At 40.7% G+C, this 23,650-nt stretch overlaps 1 protein-coding gene across 2 annotated transcripts in view; it reads left to right on the forward strand.

The window, feature by feature from the left end:
* The window catches only part of CHCHD3 (coiled-coil-helix-coiled-coil-helix domain containing 3), a 153,745-nt gene that overhangs the window by 108,354 nt on the left and 21,741 nt on the right, over positions 1–23,650 (forward strand). For both annotated transcript variants that reach the window (XM_026091178.1, XM_026091179.1), the window contains exon 6: positions 15,475–15,545. In XM_026091178.1, coding sequence (XP_025946963.1) covers positions 15,475–15,545 — 71 coding nt within the window. The remainder of the gene's footprint in view (positions 1–15,474; positions 15,546–23,650) is intronic.

The following is a 23,650-nucleotide window of genomic DNA, read 5'->3' on the forward strand; positions in this document are numbered from 1 at the left end:
TCCGCAGGAAACGCTGCGGAATGGTTCTGTTTGCCAGCGCAATAAATGCAGGCGCTAATAAACGTCCTCTTACATCAGGGGGAGGCGTATAACGAGCAAATGATGGGAAAAAGAATCTGGGAAATAAATGATCAATGCAATCTAAGCCGACAAACAATTTCTTAATAACTTGGCCTCCAGTTGTGTGGATTTGCAGATTTAATCCTCGCTTCTACTCCTGTACGATAAGCACCGAGAACTTGCTTTTTCATGCAGGTGTACCTTTGCGCAGAGCGCATTTCATGCCTTACGTGGGGAAATCAGTGCTCTGCGTTGTGTTGTGCCCCTGGTGACTGCAGGCATCTCGTCTTTCTCCTCTCATTTCATTGYGCTCCTCACGTGCAAGACATCGAGTCCTACGCAGGAGCGTTTGCGTCTAACGGCAACGTCCTCCTGTCGGGGAGAATTCTGCTGAACCAAAACCTGAGGATCAGGCCACGTTTTGAGCTCGCTACAAGCAGAGAGGGGAAGACTGAGTGTACCAGATTTCCGATGACGTTAGCTGTGATGTGGATATCAGCTTTGGGGAAGCCTGGCCAAAAGAGGAGTGAAAGGTTAAGGCCAGGTGTTTTTCCTGTATGGCCTTACCTGTGAACCTCCCCCAAAACTAATACACTAGCTTAAAAGACGGTAGGAGGAATTTGGGCAATTCAAGATGAGCAGGAAGGTAAAAGGAAGAAAATGGGGAGTGGGGCAAAAAGCAAAGTAACGGGCTTAGTGAAAAGCSTAGTGACAACTGCTTTTCAGTTGAAGTTTTTGCTTTTGAAGCCAAACCAATTTGTCTTGCGCTTTGCCCAGATGCCTTCAAATTCCTGGACTCCCCATCCTGCCCAAAGAGTGCAAGGTGGCAGCCGGCGTTGCGTTTTTGTGGTAGAAGCTCTGTGYTTGTGAGCTCCTTCCTGCAAAACCAGACGTGCGTTCGTGGTCTTTACACTTGCACCTCCAAGGTGACGGTTGCAGCTTTCTTCGCTCTTCCTCTTCACAGAGCTCACCGTTTTCGGGTTGTTTTATGGGTTTTGCATTGGTTTTATGGGTTTTGCAACCTGCTCAGTAGGAAAATAGGTCCTGTTTGGCCGCTGAAGGGAGCTTGGGGCTTCTTGTTGCTCCTGTTGTTTTTTAATAGGGGTATATGCACAGTCGAGGAGAAGTCTTGGTGAGCCCTCAAYGGCGAGAGGGCACGGAGGTGATGATGCGAGGCTGGTGGCGCGTCGCGCTCTCCGTAAGCGTGCCGGACACATTTGGAAGTTCTCGTGTCTCCTCAGACCATTTACCTTGCAGTGGGCTGTAATCATGCAGGAATATGCATTTATGCGCACTAAAACACAAAAACATAGCTGCGGTAATTACGAAGTAAATTCGGATGAACAGAGGAGTTCAAACTTATGTCTAATTCACAGACAAGAATTATTATTTCTTAAAACGTCTTACCTTACTAACATTTCAGTGTTTTCCATCTCTGCAGCTAATGTAATCCAGATAGAGGTTCTTCCTGTAACAAAATTTTTTTTGCTTGTTGTCTATATGTTTAGCAAACATAAAGCGCAAAGGAGATATTCGTTGTCCCTAACAGGCTATGGCAATAATACAGGATATTTCTGGTGCTTGATACCATATGTATTTTAAAAAGYATTGCAGATGCTTGTTGCTACATGCCAGCTCAAAAGTCTGCTAGTGCCAAGTTTGCCACTGATTTCAATAGGTAATCCTCACTAGCCTACGGTTTTAAAAAGTAAAGCGTAGTAGTGTTTGGCAGTAGTTTGCTTGGTAAATAAACTATAATTGCTAATTTCTACAGGTTATAAACACGTGCATTTTGACCCACGTTATACAAAGCATTTCTATTTGAATAAACAGCAATTTTGTCTGTAACTAAGGAGTAGAAGTTTGCATGAAAAATCTGCTTAATTTTCCTATTTCTTTCAGACTGAGACTCCAGAAAACTTGTTTTTTCTTTGCCACAGTTTCCCCAAACAGGGGAAGAAGGGATGCAGTTCATCAACATATCATATGAGAGTGAATTCTCTGGTAAATTCCATAAAAGCAGATACTGCGCAATTTGTTGTCTAGGAAAATAAGCAACTTAAAATATGCAGTCATTGAATCAGTGTTTTAATCAGCAAAACATCTAGAAATTTGAAAGCATGATTATTGTTATTATTATTTCTTAACTCTTTTTCTTGGTTAACTTGTCCGACAGGCTTTTTAAGTGAGCTTCCAGGTTGTGTTTTTGAACGTATTTCATTTTTAAGATAGCAAATTTTAATTTTTCATATCAGGTAGTTAGAGCATCGCGTGTGTATTGTGCAGAGACGGCGTAATACCAGTTCCCGAAGTATGTATTGCAGACTGTTTTAGAGCGTAGTGATTGACAGGGCATGAGGCATTTTTCAGCAAACCCTACTTTGGGGGGTTTGCAGTACYTGAGAGCTAGAATGCCTTATGTCCAAGAGATTTACATTAGCGTTATGTGCTAGATGTATTCATGCCTTCTGTGATTAGAGTAGTAATACAGAGATTTTTCACTCCATGTCTTTTCTTTTTTGGGTTCTTTTGCTTTGTATTGTAAATTCGTGAGCCGGGGCCAGTCACTCCGAGTGCTTCACTGACAGCGAAGGGTCTTCACCATCCTCTAGAGAGGTCTCCTGTCCTCACCAACTGCATCACCTGGTTGTGCTATCCTGGCTCTCACTGGGCTTCTTCCCGCATCCCACTGCGTTTAAATTGTGCAAGTTTTGTATTCTGCAGGTAACGCTGGAAGCGAACRCAACATGCCAAAACAACCTTTTTTTGGAAGCATTGTTCAAGAAAGCATAAGGAGGAAAGGCATTTTTGGAAAAGGTGAAGGGCAGCAGTCTTGTATCAGGTCTAGCTGAACCTGGCACCTCTGTTTCGGGATTGCCGTGCCTACCCTGGGGGCCAGGCGCTCTGTTCTTCTGAGGCTCCGTCTTTCCTTCCCCAAGGCACCTTGCTCTAGGTTTCTGCTTCCTATAGGTCAAGCTGTTCATTTCATCATGATTATGGGCAAGGCTGTTGATATCTTCGTTGKCTCGTCCCCTCTAATACCAGCGAATAGGTGTACTGTTTTTTTGCAGTTAACCCTGCCAAATAATGCATCGCAGACGTAGCGCTTGCGCTGAACTGAATACCGACCATACTGTATTCATTGCACATTTCAAACAGCTTTCATGATCTTCCTCCCTTGTTAAGAATTTACTGCTGCTACTGTCATTTAATTTTTTTTGAAACTTTCTTTAATTATATATGTTTAAAATGTGCAGAATGTTGRAAATGCGAGAATCTTGCTGCTGGGCAAGCGCTAGTATTTCAGTAGGCTTTCAACTGCACAAATCAAAATATTACTGTGTATAGACAAGATAAATTATTGGATGACAGTGCAGGTTGGACTTCCCTTTGTTAGAAAATATGGAGAGTTGCTTTTTTAAAAAAAAAAATTCTTCAAAAGCAAAAAAMCCCCTTTTCTTTAATACAGAAAACTTCACTGATTTTTTTCTTTTGAATTGTTGCCRTGAATTGACAAGAGATCTCAGATGCTTATAAAATTGAAAGACCTTCTTTAAGAACTGAAAGATCCTTACAAGACCTGTACTTTTCTATTAGAAAATCTAAGTGTAAAATACTRTATGTGCTTGTACTGCACTGTGTGCAATTTTTTTCTAAGTGGGGGTTCTACCAGTGGTTAACAAAACAAGGATTTATAGACAGTATTCGTGGGGCCAGGTGACAACTACCTCAACTAGTCAGATAAGAAGATAGAAGAAGAAGCTTTCAGACCCATAAGCCTATTTTCAGATGTCTCTAAGTTTACTGACATTATTTTACTTTTGGTTCAGGTTTTAAGAAATAGCATCAAGARAGGGATAGAATAAGTAAAGTGGAAAGCTCCAGTGTGCCGGTAGCATAAATACAATTCTTGGTGACGTGATCCATAGGACACAGCTCTCATACAAACAAGGTATCATCTGTTGTGGTGTTCAAGAATCAGCTGGACAAGGTCCTCAGCAACCTGATCCAGTTGGACCTGGTTTGAGTAGGGGGTTGGACTAGATGGCCTCTGAAGGTCCCTCCTAAATTATTCTATGATACAGCATTATAAAATGAAGCTTGCTGATTCAGAGAACTAATCTTGCCACTTCTTGCTCCTCAGAGCAATCTGGAGATTGAATGAATGATTATGGTAATAGATGCATCATAGCAAAGAGTTACTGTAGCGTTCAGCAAGTTTACAATGACGTCGATCCCGCAAGACATTGCCAGATCTCATAATCACAAAATGAATGTTTTCTCACAGTAGGTTTAAGATAGCTGACCAAAAGAGATATGAGAGTTTTWGTTGCATAGCTTTGGTACTGTGGAGGGAAAAAGAAGAGAAAAAATAACTATACCAAGCACCTTCTRAATGCTTCCATGCATTATGCAAATATTATGCATTACATAGAATAAACTGCAAAAATCAACTTTTGCATATACTTACATATATTTATCAGGAAACTGTGTTAATTGATAAAGAGATTTAATTTTCCTAGCTAGACCTACTACTCATAATGGATGAAGGAGAATTGTGAATAATTGTGGTTGGATATTTGGTATTTTGGAAAGAACTACCCTCAGATTGTGCCGGTGTCTTGCATTTGAGTATTGAGGAAACTTGGTTTAAGCATCTAGCTTTAGGCAGGTGAGGTGTGATGAATCCCATCCTAGGAGACAAATATTGTGGACCATTGCAAGGGTAAAGGGAGTAACAGACTTGCCTCGTAATAGCATCGSTGACATACAGAGGCAAATTTGGGAGTCTTGTCATTTGAGATAGCAAAATTGGGACACATTCTCTTGGTTTCTCTCTCAAGGATAATTGTTTGGCTTTCCCCTCTCCCTCATCTTCCAAAATAAATGGATGCTGTGGGTGGGGGCAATGTGTATATAAAGCAGATTACATTCTCAAGAAGTGGCTAAAAATCTGGGCAGACTAATGAGGAAGAGATGTCTGTGAAAGGCTATGGATGTATAAAGAAATACAGATAGTGTAGCACAAATGATCACTTTGAATGTTAAGGGAAGACAAAGACTCCAATGGGAGAATATACTTAGGTAAGATGGTACAGATGCTAAGTATCTGCRGRAAGRYTGAAAGGCAGAATAACAGCTGAGGCTTGAAAGATGCACTGAACACTCTGGGAGGGAGGGTTGAAATGGAGAGTGAGACTTAACAAGACCTGCAAAGCATGCAGAAAAAGAAGCCCAGTAAATAGAGGGAATCATCCTTAGAGAGCATGAAACATAGCTATAAATTAACTGTGAATGTTTTTGTTAGAGTTCTACATTTGAATTATTTGGCCTCGTGTGTCTTTCAGCTCTAGGAATTTTGTGGCGTCTTGCCTTATCCCTTGAGAGCGATAGAGCCGTGTTTGTAGGCTCCGAAGCAGTGTGGTGGTAATGGTTACACCCATGGCATACTGAGAAACTTAATTGTTTGTTTTTTTTATCACAGGACCTGGATATTTTTATTTAGTAGGTTTTTAAATGAGAAGTCTACCTTCCTTAGTTTTGGCTGTGTTTCTCTCAGCAAAATATTTCCATCTGAGTTCCAAAGAGATGGAACTACTGGGATACTCAGTTGTGAGAACATTGTAAAATTCTTGTATTAGCTTGATTTAAACATGCTTATAGCTCATTTCCTTTCATGCTTCACTAAGTAGCAGCATAGTCCTCCATTTAGACTTAAGAGTATCGAAAGTAGTTTTCTTGGATTCTGATACTTAGCCGTCATTAAAGGCAAATACATATGTTATTTTTCACCAAATAATTTTTTTAATATTCTCGTTCTTATTATACCAATTTTCTGTTGTACCAATTCTTATTTTCTTTATGTACATTGTTACTGTACCAATTTCTTATTGTACCAACATTCTTAGTGTACCAATCCTGATGTTTGCAGACTGTTCCCGCATGGTTCAAAGCAGCTGCAAGAGATTATCACTGAAGCACTTCGGTCATTTTCATTATCGCTAAAAACCTGTTACTGATATTTAGTTTTCTACTGTTGTGCTTAGCTCTTGTTTTACAGCATCAGCTGTCAGCCGGTTGATATTCTGTGATTGAAAGGCTTCCTGCCGTGTTACCTTGTGGGTGGTTTGATGTGGCTCTTGAACTGTGCACACTGAAATGATGCTCTGGCCAGCGTTCAGCTCCTCTTTACTGACTCACTGAGCCTGACATCATCAAAATGTTTTCACCTGACAGTGATGCAGTCAGATACCACCATTTGGAAGATTTGTGCCAGTAATAGCYWGTGAAGTTTGTTGGTCTCACCTGATGGTGATACTGAAGTCATCCTGAGTAATAACCTCTTCGTWTYTGGGCACTGCAGCTCGTAATTCCTYGATGTGAAGGTTTTGGTAGTATTGGTCAAAACTCAGTGCCTCRGTGCAGTGTCATGTCAGCCTGTGCTGAGACAGTTGCCTCAGAAAGCTGTCACAACCTGGTATCAGCTCAGAAGAACAAAGATAAGACTTTTTACAACTGTGGTACAGAGACAGGAATAAGCATGTGAGATGACATTGTTGCTAAGGCTCCTGGGTTGYGAGAGACGGAATATTTTAGAGTTGCTTTTAAGAACTTTATTCTTGATCTCTTGATGATTGGCGCATAAGCGTTATTTGTGGCAGCACTGTGCTTTTCAGAAAATGGTAATCTTGCRCTCATTATGCCCTTAGGCAAGCAATCTAACTGAGCAGTGATAGTGGTAGATCTAATAAATTAGACTAAACTCTCCTACTTACCATTTATTTGAAAGAAGATGTAGCCAATCCCTGATTCTTTCTGCTGGGCTTCTGCCACAAGATGRATTTCACATGAAGCTGCAGTGCAGATTGCATGTCTACCAGTCAATATCAGGTTTTCCTTCTGATACCAGGCATATCACTGGCTGTAAGTATACATACATTCATGGAGTCAAAACTATTTGGATCAGAAGGGGCCTCAGCAGGTCTGATGCCCTGCTTAAAGCAGAGACACTGAGGTCAGACCAGGTTATTCAGGGCTTTCTCCAGTTGCATCTTAAAAATCTCCAATGCTGGAGATTCCACAAGCTCTCTGGGTCCCAGTTGCATTGCTTAATTACCCTCAGAGGGAAATTTTTCTCCCTATATCCGTTAGGAACCTTCTTTGTTTCAATYGACAACCATTGTCTCTCTTTCTCCTCCCATGTGCCTCAATAAAGAGCCTGACTCCATCTGGTTGATAACCTCTTAGCTTTCTGAAGGCTGCTATTAGGTCCCCCCGAAACCTCCTCTATCCCAGGCTGAACAAGCCTTGTTCCTTGGACCTCTCCTCGTAGGACATATGCCCTCAGTTTGGTGTCATGTGCAGACTTGATGAGCATGCATTTTGTCTCCTCCTCCAGGTCATTAATAAAGATGTTAAGTAGGGAAGGTTGCAGTATAGACCTCTGAGGAACTCTGCATCTAACTGGCCTCCAAGCACATCATGAACCATTAAACACTGCCTTTTGGGCCTGATGAGCCAGCCAGCTTTTTACCCATGTTTCACAGAAACAATTTGATTGTATTCTTTTGACTGCTTTAATGGGATAGCTGCCTGCCTCGCAAAGCTGACTAGTATGAATTTGAAGCAGGCAATGTTTAAGGTGATTTTCTCAGGCCATTCTTCTGACTGCAGAGGTTAACATGACCTTCAAATGTTGTTTGGTCAGCCTGGGATGTGCACAACAGCATGGCTGCTGTAGTCTTAGAAGAGCTACCTGGTACTCGGAGCTCTCTCTGCTACAAGTTTACAACAACAGCTTCGTGGGTAGGCTCAAGTTCTCTTCCCTTGCTTTCCTAACACCACCAGGTTTTGTAAGAATTGCCCATGTGGGGCGTGAGTTGCAACTGTCCATGACTATAATAGATGTAAAGTTGACTTTGCATTGCTCTAGATGTGGGATGCTCTGTGTAGCCATACTGAGGAGGTAAACTAGCTRCAGAGCTGGATTGCAGTGCCTTATAGCTGTATTTGAAATAACTGTATCTGGCTAGTGGAAAAAAAACAACTTGTGCCGTATACRTTGAAATGAAAGATCATGTGACCCACGGACCCCCATTGAAGGCCCACACTGATCCTAGTTTTCCAAGGTGTGGCTTTTGCTATGCAAAAGTGACTATTTGGACCTGTATTTGAGAGTTCATTTAATAAAGGGGACCAACAACTACTAATGTCACAATTTGTATGCAGTGCCACTGAGAGAAAGGACTGCCAAACTTACATTTCTTGGGAAATATTAATATGACTTTTTTTGTGGTGGGGGGAATGTCTGCTTTGGGAGATTGAAAAATAAAAAATACTGGTACCTTAGGGAGAATGTAGTTTATAATGTATAATATTGGAAAGGGTGAGACTGAGAAGAAAAGTTGTAAATAGGAATGWTTTAGGTTAAGCACCTTGTCATCAGCAGGAGATATAAATATAGTTGTGCCGTTTACATGTGCATCTCTAACATTGAGAAGATTTATGTTAAAGACTATACTACAATTACATGCAGATTAGATGCTTGGGTGAATAGCTGTAAGAATTTTGAATAGATTTGTCCTTTTCACAAAGGTTTTCATTTTCTTTGGCAGCTCTGAGTGTTAACAAATTAGAGATCAATGTTCTACTAGGGCAGAAAAGTGAAGTGAAGCATATCTTGCGAGAAACTTTAAAGACATTAATAGTTGTAGTTAAAGGTATTAGTGGTGCCTGCAAAACAGGATTGGAAATTCAAAAGAAAAGGTCAAAGAATGAGCTATTTTTCCCATTTTCTGCTGATAACTAAGTTTAGTAGTTTGCCCCACTTGCTGCACATTGAATGTATATTCTTTGACAAATGCATATGTCATGAAACTAAACAAATTGTGTTGTAAAGCGAATTGTCTTCTGGCAGAACATTTGCCAAGATGCAGTATGTTTTTCTTCTTTGTTTGAGTAGGTCGTAGTACTATCTTTTTCTCTGGCAACTTCAACTCTATTTTGGGTACCTGGTTGCCTTTTCATCTTCTGTAGATGCACATGTTTGATGGCATAGATGTCCAGAGTCCTCCCTACAGTCTCTAGTGGTTTGGACATCTTTTCGATCATAAAGGCACTCTGGTTCATAGCCCGTTCCTTCCAGGACATATGGGGAAGATGACTGTGACTTTGGAAAGGATTAGGGGTAAAAGATGGAGGGGAGGGAATTGCACTTGAATTTCAGCCAACATAGGAAATATGTAGCTTTAGGTAAGCTGCACCAAACCCCTGAAAATAGGTGTTAGCCTTAAATTCCTTACCATCCGCAATTGTTCTCCAGACTTAGTCCAGATCCTTAACTTAGCTTTTCTGAATCATGGAGCTTCTTTCAGTTTGTGTTTTTTCTCCTCCTTTGCAGCTACTTTTCCCTTACTAGTCTTGCAGTTAAAAAGTTCTCCTCTGCTATGACAGCACGTTCCCTGTTCTGTCTGTGTGTCTCTTGTCTCTGTGAATACCTGTGAAGTCCTTTGTGCTGAGCATCCTTATCATGTTGTCAAAGTCTCCCACCATCTGTTGGATACTTCTCTGGAAGATCTGACACTCTGGAAGCAACGTCTGCGCTGGAGTTCAGACTTGAAAAACTCTCTCTGCTCTGGGCAGCAGCCATTCTTTTATCACAAGATGTTCCATTTGAATGGATTTTCATAAAAGTTAAATGCCTCATTATTTTTAGCCCTGTGACAGGTACAGAGAACTTTCTGGCCCATCCAGTGGGTTCTCATCTTATGATGAAGGCAAAACAGAATATCAAAGGCAGTCAGTCCCCTCATTCAAAATATAGTCCATAGAAACAGATGCATGTGCAAAACCCAACAAGAAGCAGAAATCGTAAGCTATACATCGATACCTGAAGTGGGGTGCTGGACATTCTCATTTCCTTGGAGCGGAAAAAAGTGCAGCAGTTGGCTAAATAGCACAGTCAGAACAAATGAGAGAAGTCGTAACTTGCATAAAAACAACTTGTCTAAAAATTCTAGCAAGGGCCTGATCTGATGACACTTCAGAAGAAATTACTTCCTTCATATATCATTTTAATAGCATTTGAGGTAGAATGAAGATGCAGTATTACTTGGGAATCTGTATGATGTTATACGCTTGGTATTCCATGGCTTATTGAAATCAATTCAGAGACGAATAGAGGCTTTTAATTCAAATAAAGATGCCATAAAAGCGGTCATATATTTAAAAAGCAGTAATTTAATATAGTTTGGAACTTGGATGTATGTACACTCTTTAGCCCTGCAGTAGGTAAGCTCATTCTCTCTTTGTCAATACCCCTTCCCCCTCTTTTTATTTTTTATTTTTTTGTTTTTATCGGTAGCCTCGTAGATCAAGTGTGATTGGATGTGTTAAGGCTATTTCTTGTAGCAGTTTATCTTGCCTTTTTCTTTCTAGTCCACACAGTCTATTTGACATTAGAAGCAATTTGCCTAACAGCRGGGCATGATCTCCTGACTGCGCGGACCTTGTACAGGTCCTCCACGCTATGGGAAACGCAACTCTCCCTGGGTTTCCTCTGCACTGCCGCCGTAACAGGTCTCTTCAGGCAGAGGTATCGTCCAGCCCGGCTTGTCGTCCCTTTTTCGCAGCAACAAAACAGAATGGAGACTGTAGCAGTCTTGAGGCTGGGTTCAAGTCTATGAAGCAACTCTATAGGCTTAAGGGAGATTCCCTCCAGCACAGGTCTCAGGCTGCATGCCAACAGAATGAATAAAATATTTCATATTATGTGTAAATGAGTTCTTGGAAGAATCTGAGATGAAATAGCCAGAAGTTCAGTTTAGGGATAAAAGTAAGCTTAACTTCAGCAAAAATAGATTAAAAAAAAAAAAAGGGCAAAAAAAACCCTTTCCAATTTGCCATTCAGTGAACATGATAATCTTTGCCTGCCGTTGCTTTGAGTCCTTCAGTGGGGGAGGATGACAAGGAAAAAGAAGTCTTTAAATTAAAATTTCTACCCTGAATCTCAAAGGTGCCAAACAGCCCAGGCTCCTCGTTCCTTTAGTGGGTGGAGAAAGCGCTGGGCTGCTCTGAAGTCAAGCTGTGCCCATTTTTGTCTTTCACAGTGCTAACTTGTAGCAAAGGCCAGATTTTGCCTCTTTTGTGTGGAAGTCGCACGTCTTTTTCTTTGTCAAATAAACTGTTAACTATTAAATTAAAAAAACCCTTAAAATAGATTGCCTGAGTCTTATGTTCATATTGAATCTGTCAGGGCTTTAAGAGCCAAGGTGCTTAAAAGAAAAATTTCAATGGCAAAAAGAAGTCATAGCATGCCTGTGCAGTAAAAACAGTTTCAGCACGTTTGTGATAAAATAGTACATGTAGGTGATGCTGCTTTGGTGAGATTAAATGAGGGCTCTCAAGTCCTTTTGGTTCTTTTGATAACCTTTTATCGGCTTGGATGACACCAGATCTTTGAGAACTGTATCTGGCTGCAAATCTGAAGATTTTCAGCGGAGAGTAAAAACATGCACTTCTGCTTGAGATTCCGCATGCAGACAAAACAGCTGACCTTGTAAGATTCTGTAGAAATTTATTTTCTAATACAGACCTTTAAAATCACAGCTATCTAGCAAATACAATTCTCCTGTTCTTCTACAATATGTTCTTTGAGGAGTGTCTGCTCCTCCTCTTATTGAGGGACGATTGTTTCAGAGGCTGACGTGATGATTTTATATATTTTATTTTATTTTTTTTTCCCCGTGACCAGATCATGTATTTCTCTGTTGATTTATACTGTTATTTATACTTGCTACTACTCGGCATATTTATCAGGGAAAATTGGATAGATTTGAAATTAAAATCCGAGTCCTCTTTTCTTTAGCTTCTCTTCCACAATGCCAGCCTGCGCTTCTCTCTGTTCTCTTCTRTGAAGGTAGCTCTTAAAAAGGCTCTTCCTCCATAAGAGCAACAAATTCTGATCTATCTTTTCAAAGAAACGTACTAAATAAAAGGCATAGCAAACACTACTTATCACTCATTTTGATTTGGTTTGCAGCCTATGTGTTATCTGCTTAGTCTTTGAGCCATAAACACTTATGTAAGTAACTTTATACGTGCAGGTCCCATTCAGGTCAATTGGATTACAGTCACATGTGAAATTATTTATTTGGGTCTTGGTGACTAAACTTCAGCTGCTTAAAAGTGAAAGTGTCTAGTCTAAACTAATGGCCAAGGTTTGCTCCCTAAGCGCAGATGTTTCTAGACAGCAGGAGTGACTGCTCCTCCTTTTATTGAGGGACCACTTGATTTTGATATTAAGGTTAAGCAACATGCCCTACATTATGTAAGAACTCCAGAACAGGTCCCAAAATATAATTCCCAAAGTAGAATTCTCGACCTTTTCAGTGGCGCACTTAGATAAAAGAATCCTAGGGATTTGGGGGTTTGGAGGGTTTTTTTTTTTTGGAAAATAATACATACAGTTGAGGTTTGTATGCACATGTCTACAGTGCTTAATGTAAAATGGTAGGTGGGACAGCATTTTGGTCTCCTTCCCTCTCCCCACTTTGGGAAGAAAGCAGCTGCTTTTGGAATATCTGCTGGAACCCATTAAGATCCACAGGGCTTGCTGGCTGAGCACCTGATCCAGAGCTTCTCTCTGATAGTCTGCCGCTGCTGGGCGGGATAGCCCTGAGAAACTCTTAAGAAATGGGGGCCTCTGCTAGTCTGAGAATTGGACCATGGCTTTTTTCTTCCGCTTTGAGTTGAACACTGCATGAATATACAGACTAGATGTACAATAGTTGCATGTATCTATTTGTTGACTGAGGAAATCATTTACATTAACAGTAGAGAACTTGCTCCCCAATTATTTATAAAGGTATTAGGTGTTTGTTAAAGGACAGTGCAGTAATTCCACCTGGTGCTAACTTATAGCACCCTTTTTTTCTGTATTTAGAGAAACGACCGTTGCTGCTTTGTCCTGAGGATGAGTGAGGACTTCTCAAAAGCTGTTTCATCTTTGGATTATAGATATATACACATACATCTCTCTATGTGTGTGTATATATATATGAAAGAGAACCTGAGCAACTTTCAAAGGACGGTTTGATACAAGAAACAGTGCACTTTAGCTGAGATGACAAACAGTTTTGTGATAGCTTGAGTCTACTATAGGATTAAAACCTCTTGGCATATATAGGACCTCAGCTGATCACTTGAACCGCAATTAAAAAGTAGAACAGGTATACTCGGAATATTGTTTTTGTGTCAAAAATGCTCCTTCGTGCTTGAAAATGATAAAAAATCGCAATCGATCCTTACAACTGTTGTGTTCATCTTTATTGATCAGGCTAAAGAAAGATAAATCGCAGCCCAAATAAGATTATAGTAAATGTTAGCATCATAGGGGACTGTAGTATGATGGAGAGCTATTCATCATCTCAAATGGTGACCTGTCCACACTCGCCCCGTAGTCAGGCTGCTGTCTAATCACATACCTATTGATTTCATCTATGTCCAAGAAACCTGGATGTGACTGTCACTGGGCAGCTAAATGCAAAGAGGTCACTGGTGTGAGGAGGATTTCATTTTCATTTTCTTACTGGCCAACAATGATTTATGAAAAAATAAATGACCTCAAGTCACCTGCGTGGAAACCTTGGTTCCAGTACAAATGAATTATTAGGTCTGAATCTCAGAGGCAAGAGTGCAGTAGACCACCATGTTCTTTGTGATCTGTACGTGCCCTTTGACTGCAGTATATGTTACGCAATTTGTTTTAATTTGGGGTAAAATATTAGACTTGAAATGCAGTTTTACTCTTGTTCTCCATTGCTGTTCTTTCCAGTGATTTCTGTACCTTTCAAGTTCATGATTCACAAGAATGAACTTTGGAAGATGAGCTCCTCAAATGAGAAGGAAAAAATGTTTTTACCTTTCTAGTTAAAGCTGCCTCTTTTGAAGTTTTCATTGAGTATTTTTTGCCTTAGTGGGCTGTCTTAGCTGGATTTCTCACAATTTGCCACAGATAAATGTGGTTCAAGAGGTATCTACTAGCCCACTGATGAAGGACACGATATCATCTTCGGCTTTTGTAAGAGTGGTCTTTCCAGTTACAGGCTAATATTTTTGCAGCAGTGTTTTAGGTAGATTCCCTTTTCATATATCAATGCCTTGAAAAAAAAAAACCCAAAAAACTGTGCTTACTTTACCCCAAATAAACTTAGAATGACAGTTTCCGTGGACTGCATTGTGCCATCCAAGTATGTTAAGTATTTTGAAGATGCAGAATGATGTCATGACATGGATAACCTTAAACCATAGTATTAATAAGTAGATTGTTAACATTAGTTTTTAAATTTCTTCTGTGCAAGTGTGGGGTGTGTAATTGTAACGTTTTTATTACTGTGTTAACATGATTTCTTGGGATGCCAGATGACTCGAGTTGCAAAACTAAGATAGAGTTCTAGCTAGTGCCAAAAAAACCTTTATACATCTCTGCAGTGTTGTGTTTTCTGTATGCCCCAAGTGTCAGAGAAAAATTGGTTTTTGAAAACTTTTGAACTGCTTTAACTTTTTTATTCCTCCAACTGTGAAGCCAGGTGCCTTGGTTATTATATCTTAAGTCCAACTGTGTTAGGGCTATAAAAACCTCTTTAAAAATACCAAACATATATTATGTAGACATAAAGTGTCAGGACGTTATAGTCATTTGTCTTAGAATATTGTATGTCCCACTGAGAAGCTGTGACATTTTTAAGTATTGAGAAGTTTTATTGCTTGATGACTCAGTCTTGTCTGGCCTGCATTTTGGAAATTAATGACTTGGAGATACTGAGGGAAAGGCTTTCCCTGGTTATGGGGAGAGAGAAATATGTTTGGAAGCTGACTTGTTTTAAAAACTAAAATTAGCAACCGACTGAAGCAACCCGGAAGCTTGGCGTATTAAAATAACTCCCTGCGAGATGCGTTATCAAGGCAAAGAGCAGAAGAGAAAGTCGAACCGTAGTTAATTCATTGCGCAACTTTGAAGTTTGACATGAATATYGCCTGCAAGCGATGCGGGGATCTATGTGCAAGCAACGCAAATATGCGCATGCAAAAAAGCAAAGATTCAGTATTTTGATTTTTTTTTTTCCCCTCCAAAGGAGAAGCTTCAAATGTCCTAATACTACTTGATGCTAAATACTTGAATCTTAACCTGTCTCTCCAAGAGCCGTGTCTTTTGCATAACCGTCCTGAAAAAGGACGATGCATTTATCAAAAATGCCTGTGCAACTTTGTTGTCTGTAGAACTTGCTTTTTTGGGGGGAACATCTTAAATTTATAAAATATTCAGATTGATGTTACTTGATAAGTATTAGCATGCATGTAATTGATATTATATAAAATCTGTATTAAGTTTTTGATTTTTTTTCAACTTTCCAGAGTGCACAGTTCTACAAAGTTACCACAGAGCAATACCAGAAAGCCGCCGATGAAGTGGCAGCTCGGTTCAAGTAAGTCTTTTTTTATCATTGTTTTTGAGGCTGGGAAGTAGCCAAATTCTTATCCACATTAAAATGCATAATGATTCCCCTTTCTGCCATCATATCGGTCTGTGCTGGAAAAAATGCTGCTTATTGAAATGAGAGAATTTGGAAGAATTTGGAAGCCAATGCATAGTAACATTAAGCTGCGTAGAAATTGGATGTACAGTTAGTAATATACTTATTAATTTATGTTTGATAAGATGCATGAAATATGCTTAAGGAATATGTTTTTAGAATACTTTCACTAAGGGAAGAGCAAAAATGTAGTACAACTTTGCATTACAGTAGTATTCATCTATGAGATGAAAGGATTTAAATTAGCGACTTAACTTTGCCCCTAACAGAGAAGGTCAAATTAAATAATTTTTATTAGTCCTGAGGACGGTTAAATGAAGATATAGTAATTGATGGATCAGAGTGACTCTGACCCTTAGCCTTGGACTCTTCCCTTTCTGCCAGTGCATCCATTAGGCAGGAGGTTCCATTTATCATTTTAGTAAGRACACAAAAAGAACTTTTTACAACCTTTCAGGCTCGCCAGTAACCAAAAAATGCTGTATAAAATGAATTACTCTGTGGCCATTCTTAGGTTTGTGGAGGGTTTTTCTTTTGGCTTTTTGATAGGCAGGAGGTTAAAAGGCCTTTTTGAGTTGTCGACTATGATATAAAACTATGAAGTTCTACACTGTAAGATAAAGTCATTTTATCTTTTAATATCACAAGTTGTTAGCTATTCATTGGTATTTGTATAAAATCTTCGTACTGATTAATGATGCAAAGTTTGTGTCATTGAGGACTGAAATCTTCTGTCCCTCAAGAGGAACAGAATGGCCATTGACTCTCAGTCTGATTTAAGGGTGATTTTGGAGGTCTGGTATGGACGAGAAGCCTGCTATGTTGTCTCTCACAGTAATATTTTTTTCAGCTCTGCTAAGATTCCCACCAAGGGAGTATTTCTCCTTCTTTTGTTGCATATGGGTATTTTGAGGTTTTGAGATCCAATTATTGCCTAATCTGACTTTTGTTACTTCAAAACAAGCTGTTACTGTGATTTGAAGAAGCTTAGGTGGTTATTGTGGAGAGAGGTGGGAAGCCTGTTTTTCTTCCCCTAATATATAAGCAGTTTCCAAAATAAATCTAATGCTTTTGGATTTCTTTTTGCACAGAGCTGATAGATGTAGCAGGGACCAGTCGGTTGTATCATGCAATATCTAAGAATTTTAAGAATCCCATTTTGGAGGACTTTTCAGTCTGCATAAACCAAAAAGAGTRTTTAATAAAGAGGGATTTGGAGAGGGAATCAGAGAATCCTAATGCTTGATTAGATTGGTCTTCTCTTAATTTTCTAGAGACTAAAGGTATACATAGAAATGACCTATTTGACTAGTCTGCACTGTAATGCCATTACTGAAATTGCTGTGCTTCCTTTGTCAAGGCAGATTTTCCCCAAAATTATTTGGAGAGGTTTGATTAGTGGATCCAGTTTTGGTCCATTGCTTTAAAAAGAAAACATTATGATCAGAAAAAGATATCTGAAAAGTATGCACATAAATTGAGGTAGGTTTGATGACTGTTAAAAATAGAGTGCATGAAACATCAATACTACTGTATTATTTTACATTTTTCCTTATATAAAATCCTTTTAAATGGTATGTCTTTTTTATTGACAATTTAAACTTAGCAGATGTTATTTTATCACTGCGTTTTGTATGTGGCTTGATGGATAAATTATGAATGATTTAGTGAAACCTAAAGATGATGCTCTTTTGGTGTCACCAGGCACTTCTCATGTTCAGTTTAATTGCACGTGAGGATTGAGTACGGAGTTTCAAGCAATGGTGTTTAAAGAGCTTGTTTAATTGGCTGTAAAAGAAGAATTAAATAAGGTTGAACTGCTAAATTTATAATTTTGTTAATGCATAAACCAACGTGCTGCATGTCAGTGTGATTTCAAGTTCTAAGTGAAAGATTAATAGATCTAATTGTGGTATTGGGAGGAAACAGTCTCGATTAATTTTAAACATGTCTAGAATTTTACTAAGTTTTGTTCAGATAGCTTGCGCTTCTGCAACTTTTTAAGCTAAATCTGCTTCAAGAGTGAAGAGGAGTGGATAATGATTAGATATTTCCTGGATTTTCCTTTCCTTCCTCCATTTAGTCCCTGAAATTACATCAGCTATGCCTTCACCGGTCTTTAGGGATAATTCATCCCATTAAAAGGGAAAACCCAAATACCCCGTGTAGACTTGCACCAGAGAATTGACAGGTCTTCTGTATTTTGTCTGCCGTCCTTATTGATGCCTGCTTACTGCCTTCTTCGGTGCCGCGTGAATTAGGCTGATATTCCAAATGTTCATGATAAATGTTTTATCTCCGCGAGGTCCTGATTCTCATTGATCAAATTCTAAATTATCAGATGGTTCATCTCTTTAGGACACTAATTCACATTGATCAAATTCTAAATGACCAGGTTCAGTCAGTTCCTGCAGTACACAAATTACATTAAAACAACATTACTAGAGCATGCTGCCTTTCCTAATGTAGGAGTTATGTTACCCGCAGTTACATTATAAGCAGAATTATTATATTATGAAGATGTCTCTGTTATAATGAGAAGTTTACACAAGAAGAAAAGAATGCAATGTTACAGGAAGAGCTGGGCTTTGGGCAAAGATTTGGGCTTTTACTAATCACATTTTACATTTGTATATATATATATATATTTTTTTTTTCCCCCCCTTAATTTGAAGGACTGGTAGTGGGAAATTTGGCAGCTGCAGTGGTGACATTTTATTCCCCCATGGTGTTTAGAGCCAAGTAACATCTTGATTATTCATTAGGAAYAGAGCAAGTAGTATATAGGGCAAATCCTGCTCAAAATAAATGTTTTTACTTAATCTGCTGTGGGGTTTTTTTGATTCCTTGCAGCAGATGACAGACTTCATAGCTATTCACTAGCGCTTTTTGAAAATATTTAGCCATTCCTCTCCTGCTCCGGCGCTCTCTGTTAAACAACATGGAGTTGCTTATTGCTGCTGGGCTTTTTTTTTGGCAAAAACCTATTCCCCAGCAGGCTGGACTGTACAGGCTGACAAGTTATGAAATCCAGGTCCTCTTTGGGGATCAGCTATTCATTTTGGTTCGTACTGTCCAGGCGGTGTTTGCACAGAGCCGGGGTAAGTTGTTTTTCCCTCGGTCTCGGTGTGTCACTTCAACGCTTCTAAACTCCCGTGTCTTCGAAGAAGCCAAATTCTGGATCTTGTGCTTCACAGCACAGTGGTCTTTGCCTCTGTGCTAATGCGTTGGCGGATGCTAACAGCCAGGCTCCCGGATGAAATTATCCGAGGCGAACCATTTTAATCGTGGAGGGGTTTTTTGCATCGCGACGTCTGAAAGCTTGGTGGTTYGTTTTGAATTGCAGATTTTGATGGCTTCCGTCTCTTGCCGTGAGGCTTATGATCCTGAACCCTGCCGTTMGGAGTAACGCCTCGGAGAAATTGTAGGGCTTAGTTTGATTAAACGTAGTAAGGTTTGGGGTTTGTTCTGGCTGCTTCACGCGTTTGAGAATTAAAAACATTTTTACGGCTCACACGATCCTAGATAATCTCCGTTGCTTTGATAGTTTGATCGCTGACGGAGGTAAGACCTCTACAATAGCCAGGCAACAGCCTATTACAACCTCGAAAATCAGATCGGTTAGGTATTTTGATTCAGGATAGGGTAAATCACAGTATATAACAAAATATCATGCATTCCTTTCATTGGTGACATCTGTATCGTGAAGTTTGGGTTATTAATGTTATTGAAAATAAAGTTTAAAGCACAGTTTAGCTGTGTTTTATGGCCGTCTGTAAATACATGGCAACATTAAGAGTATGCCCTTAAGTTGTATTTTAACTAATATTTTTTTGAACTGGAAAGTGTAGCTGAAAAAGTGATGCCTGTTCTGTGGACMCTGGAAAAAAATGCAGTGCAGCGAGGAAACGAGTTTTTTAATGACACCGCTGGACCSAAAGCAGAGCGCTCTTGTTACCCTCACGATGCTGGGCTCATTTGCTAACTTTTCAGGGACTCTTTGCTCTCTGATATGTGATACTCACTACTRTAACATAGAAATCCATGTTAGAGACCTAGGTAGATAGTTTGTGCTGTTTTTGCTTGTGCGGATCCTACAGTTAGAAAGCTTTCTATTTTCTAGTTGTTCTTTCTGTTGCCTTAATTAGTATGAATTTTAAGAACTAAATCTGAAAGTAGAGGTTATGAATTATTTGTTAAACCCTATGCCGTATTTTTCCAGTAACAGAAAACAGAAAGCTATTTAGAAATACTTGGACAGAGGCTGCTTGCCGCCTTCCAGCCGAACTCCTTTTCCGTCCGGTGAAATTTTGCTCAGCCGCGGACAATGGGCTCTAAATAGAAACATCGTGAATTAATCTTTCCTCCCGTGCGTGTAGCATGCGTCGTAGCGCTTTGTCATAAAGCAGTCGTCGCCGTTCTGCCGAAGGTATTGTTCTTAAATTCCTTTTTTTTTTTCTTGCTGTATGAAAAAAGCTCCAACAACAGAATGCCAAATGCGGCTTTTTAATCGTTTGCGTCTGTATGCAAATAGCTCCTTATTCAATCGTTTTATATAAGGTAACCGATCCTTGCACAGCCCTCGCAGTACAGCTGTGTCCCCTTTTCACATAGAAAAAACAAGAGGAAGCAAGAAAAAAAAAAAGTGGCGGATTTAATTGAACGGTTTTCTCTGTCTTTCTTCCTACTCTTCGTCCCCGTTTCATGTGTGTGTGCGTGCACATGCGCTACGTGACGTTCGGCCAGGTAAGGTCCCCAAGGCCATCTCGCTGTGTCGCTGCCCGGACAGTTGTGCCGACACCGCGGACAGGGTGGCATAGGAGCGAGGGTTGCTTAAATCCATTTAAGCTGCGCCGTTGTYTCCTGTCTAACGGCGTGACGCTTGATGAGCTAAGCGTGAACGGCGTTTTGCAACGTCTATGTGATGCTGTCGCCCCTCGTAGGCTTAAAACAGGAGTCAGAACATGGAGAGCTGCTTCAGGTAGGAGGAACAAGTGTCGGAGAGGCTAGAAATCTTTCCYGTCTGTGTTATTTGTCTTGGTTGTACAAAATCGCAGGCCTTTTGGAAGCAAAGAAATAAAACCGAATTAGCTTCCTTTGCTCACCTTTGCACTGGACGTATCCCAGGGCTTCCGTAGCAGAGCGCGTTCAGACAACGTGCTCGGCTTTCTCCCGCTTCGTTGCATGTGTGATTTTGCTTCCTGGACGGACACCCCATTTCCTCAGCTGGTGAAAGCCTTTTCRTCCGTGCACACCTTTGATTTGGAGCGAGGAAACAGGGGTTATATGTTTCTGCTTTTTTGGATAACGTTGCCTATTGCTTCAGCAACTTGGATAGAGGGACTTCAGCGGTGGGCAGCAGCTACCCTCAACCTGTTCCAGTTTTTCTCTAACCTGTGAACATATATAGAGGTTCAGATTGTCAAAATTCTTAAAAAAAAAAAACCCACTTTATTCAGTGCATTTACCTATGAAATGATGACCRCTTCATAAGTGACAACTTTAGTTTTCCCTACAGCAATGTAGATATTTAACTTTCTTCCTTTGATCAATATAGTCCATTAGGAATGTACTCAACAGAGCTATATGAAATATTAATTGCGCACTTTTTAGCTGGCTGCAGACTTATTCTGAATGAAGCAGGAGCCAGCCGTTCTAGAATAGTATCTGTGTGTTTTCCCGTTATGCCCAAATTACGAGTCTGGTTGCACGGGAACGTGCATTTCCATTGAGATATTTGAACCGTAAACTGTGAACGTTAAATGTGAGCATCTATTTGGCCAGGGGACAGTTTTCAATGTTCAGTGTGTTTTTGAGAGTTGCATTACCTTATTTATCCACGACTCAAAATTTGGATAACACAGTAATTAAGAGAGCCAAGCCAGTTCTTTCCATGCTTGTCACAATCCGTTTTTCCCCCCCTTGTTTCCTTTTTTAGAAATCCTGGGTACGTTAATTAAAGCTGCCCTCAGGCTATCGCCAGTTTTTCGCATAGTTAGATACTTTGCAGTGTGGGATGGAGAAAGCAACGGGAAGATTAATTTTAATAAAACTCAGTCACGACGAGGAACTTTTTCTCTGCGACGAATTAGTACTTAAAATAACAAAAGATTTTCTAGAAGGTCGCTATATTAGGATAACCTTTATGGCAGACGTGGGCAAACGTACCCATTTACCTAATTTCTTTTTCTAATTTTTTTTCCCCCCCCAGTGTTCCTAGTTGGCGTCTCTTCCTCCGCGCATGTGTCAGCATGGAGGCACACGCTCACGTTTCAGCACACCCCAGGTTTTCTATATTTGCTTACGCGGACAGGTTAAGTAATTTCAGAGGCTACCTTACGAAAGCCAGCGCGTGAAACTCTTCCTTCATGCATCAGCGGCCAGCGGTTAAATTGGCACGTCCYGTATTTTTGTGCGCTGGTAATCAACCACGTCCCCCGCAAATTGATGGATGCGCTCGTTAAGGGCAGCTCTTGCTGCTGGCTGCGGTTTCGGGAGCCGCTCGTAAGCGCCGAGAGGCGACGGCTGGCGGTGGGGCTGGCGCGTACCGCGCTGCGGCGGTGCATCTGGCTGCCCGCTCCCTTTCGAGGACTGAAGCCTCTTCCTTTCCTACGTTAAGCAGCCTTCGTCGGGATTTTGTGCGAACACGAGTAAACGATTTCCCAATTACGGTATTAAACCGCGGAGAAGGTTAAAACCCGCGGTCTCTTCTTTTAATTTGTTCTGAATTTTGTAATCTGGTCTTGCTCAGATTTACAAATACCTTTTTTTTCTTTCTTTCTTTTTTTTCTTCTTTTTGCCTCGAGTCCAAGCCATCTGCAGAATCAAAGCCTGCAAATCTCGCAGCTCCCACTTCGGAGCACGGCGCGGCAAGCCCGCCTCCCCGGAAGGGAGCGTGTTTTGCAGGGTGGATGCGGTGGGTTTTTTTAAGGAGCGTACACCTTCTTCAGGTTACGGGGTGACGGATGAAATGCCGTTTACCTCGACGCGTTCGAACATGACGCTCCGCACTGCAGGAGCTTGCGCTATCTGTTCAGATAAGGCCCCCGACTCTGCAACCAGCCGTTCCGAAATCGTGCCGGGTGGTGGCGGGGTGGGGGGGGGGGGGAGAGATCCAGCCTCGGTCGGTCGCCAATACTCGCGCGTGTGCAAGCCGCGGGAAGGGAGGTCGGTGCCGCTGACCTCTGTTTTCCCAGCGGAGCTCGCCAACGAGATGAAGTGATCAAAGCAGGATGCCGGTACACGGGCACCGTCTTATTGCTTTGCGAGCTGCGCGCACAGATGCCGCGGGTGCTGCGTCGGGCGTCGCTGATTTGCATTCATAACACCTCCATTACAGCTCATTTGCTGCTGCTTGTAATTAACCAGTGTTGCTAGTGTAATTAACCCCCCCCCCCCGTAGTGTTGGCCTAAAGCATGGGAAAAAACAGACTGCAGGCATTCTGCTTAGACTCCGCCTAAGTGGTCACGGCTGTAAAGCCAAAACCTGAAACAATTTGGGAAATAGTATCAAATCATACGCTTTGTTGCAAAGTACTGTCATACCCAGAAGCTAAGGTCTGTAAAAACAGTGTTAAGCCGGCTTGTTGGCGTCTAGGTCAAATGGCATTAGATCAGAGGTACAACTTTTCTTTTTAATCGCTGATAGTATAAATTATTACCAGGGCTTGAAAATTGTAAAGTTTCTCTAGCGGCTGGCAGGTATATTGAAAGGCTGAATGGAATTAAAAATATGTATGTGTATATGCATATGAATTTTTTTTTCCCTTTTCAAGAGCTGACAAGACATTAGGCATGCAGAGAACAGATACGTTTTAGTAGCTGCTTCCCTGAGCAGAGCCGCACTTTTAATTGCAGTTTATCTTTCAATAATGTATTTTATTTTTCTATTTGCTTAGGACATTCCCGATTAAGCTGAATTTCAAAGCGTTGAGAATGCCATGCAGATCTGGACGTTAGCTAATTGTCGAGGCTTCAGCTCAATCTCTCAGTCGGGC

The sequence above is a fragment of the Apteryx rowi genome, unplaced genomic scaffold (genome assembly GCF_003343035.1).
Source record: "Apteryx rowi isolate R43461 unplaced genomic scaffold, aptRow1 scaffold_9, whole genome shotgun sequence".
NCBI lineage: Eukaryota > Metazoa > Chordata > Aves > Apterygiformes > Apterygidae > Apteryx > Apteryx rowi.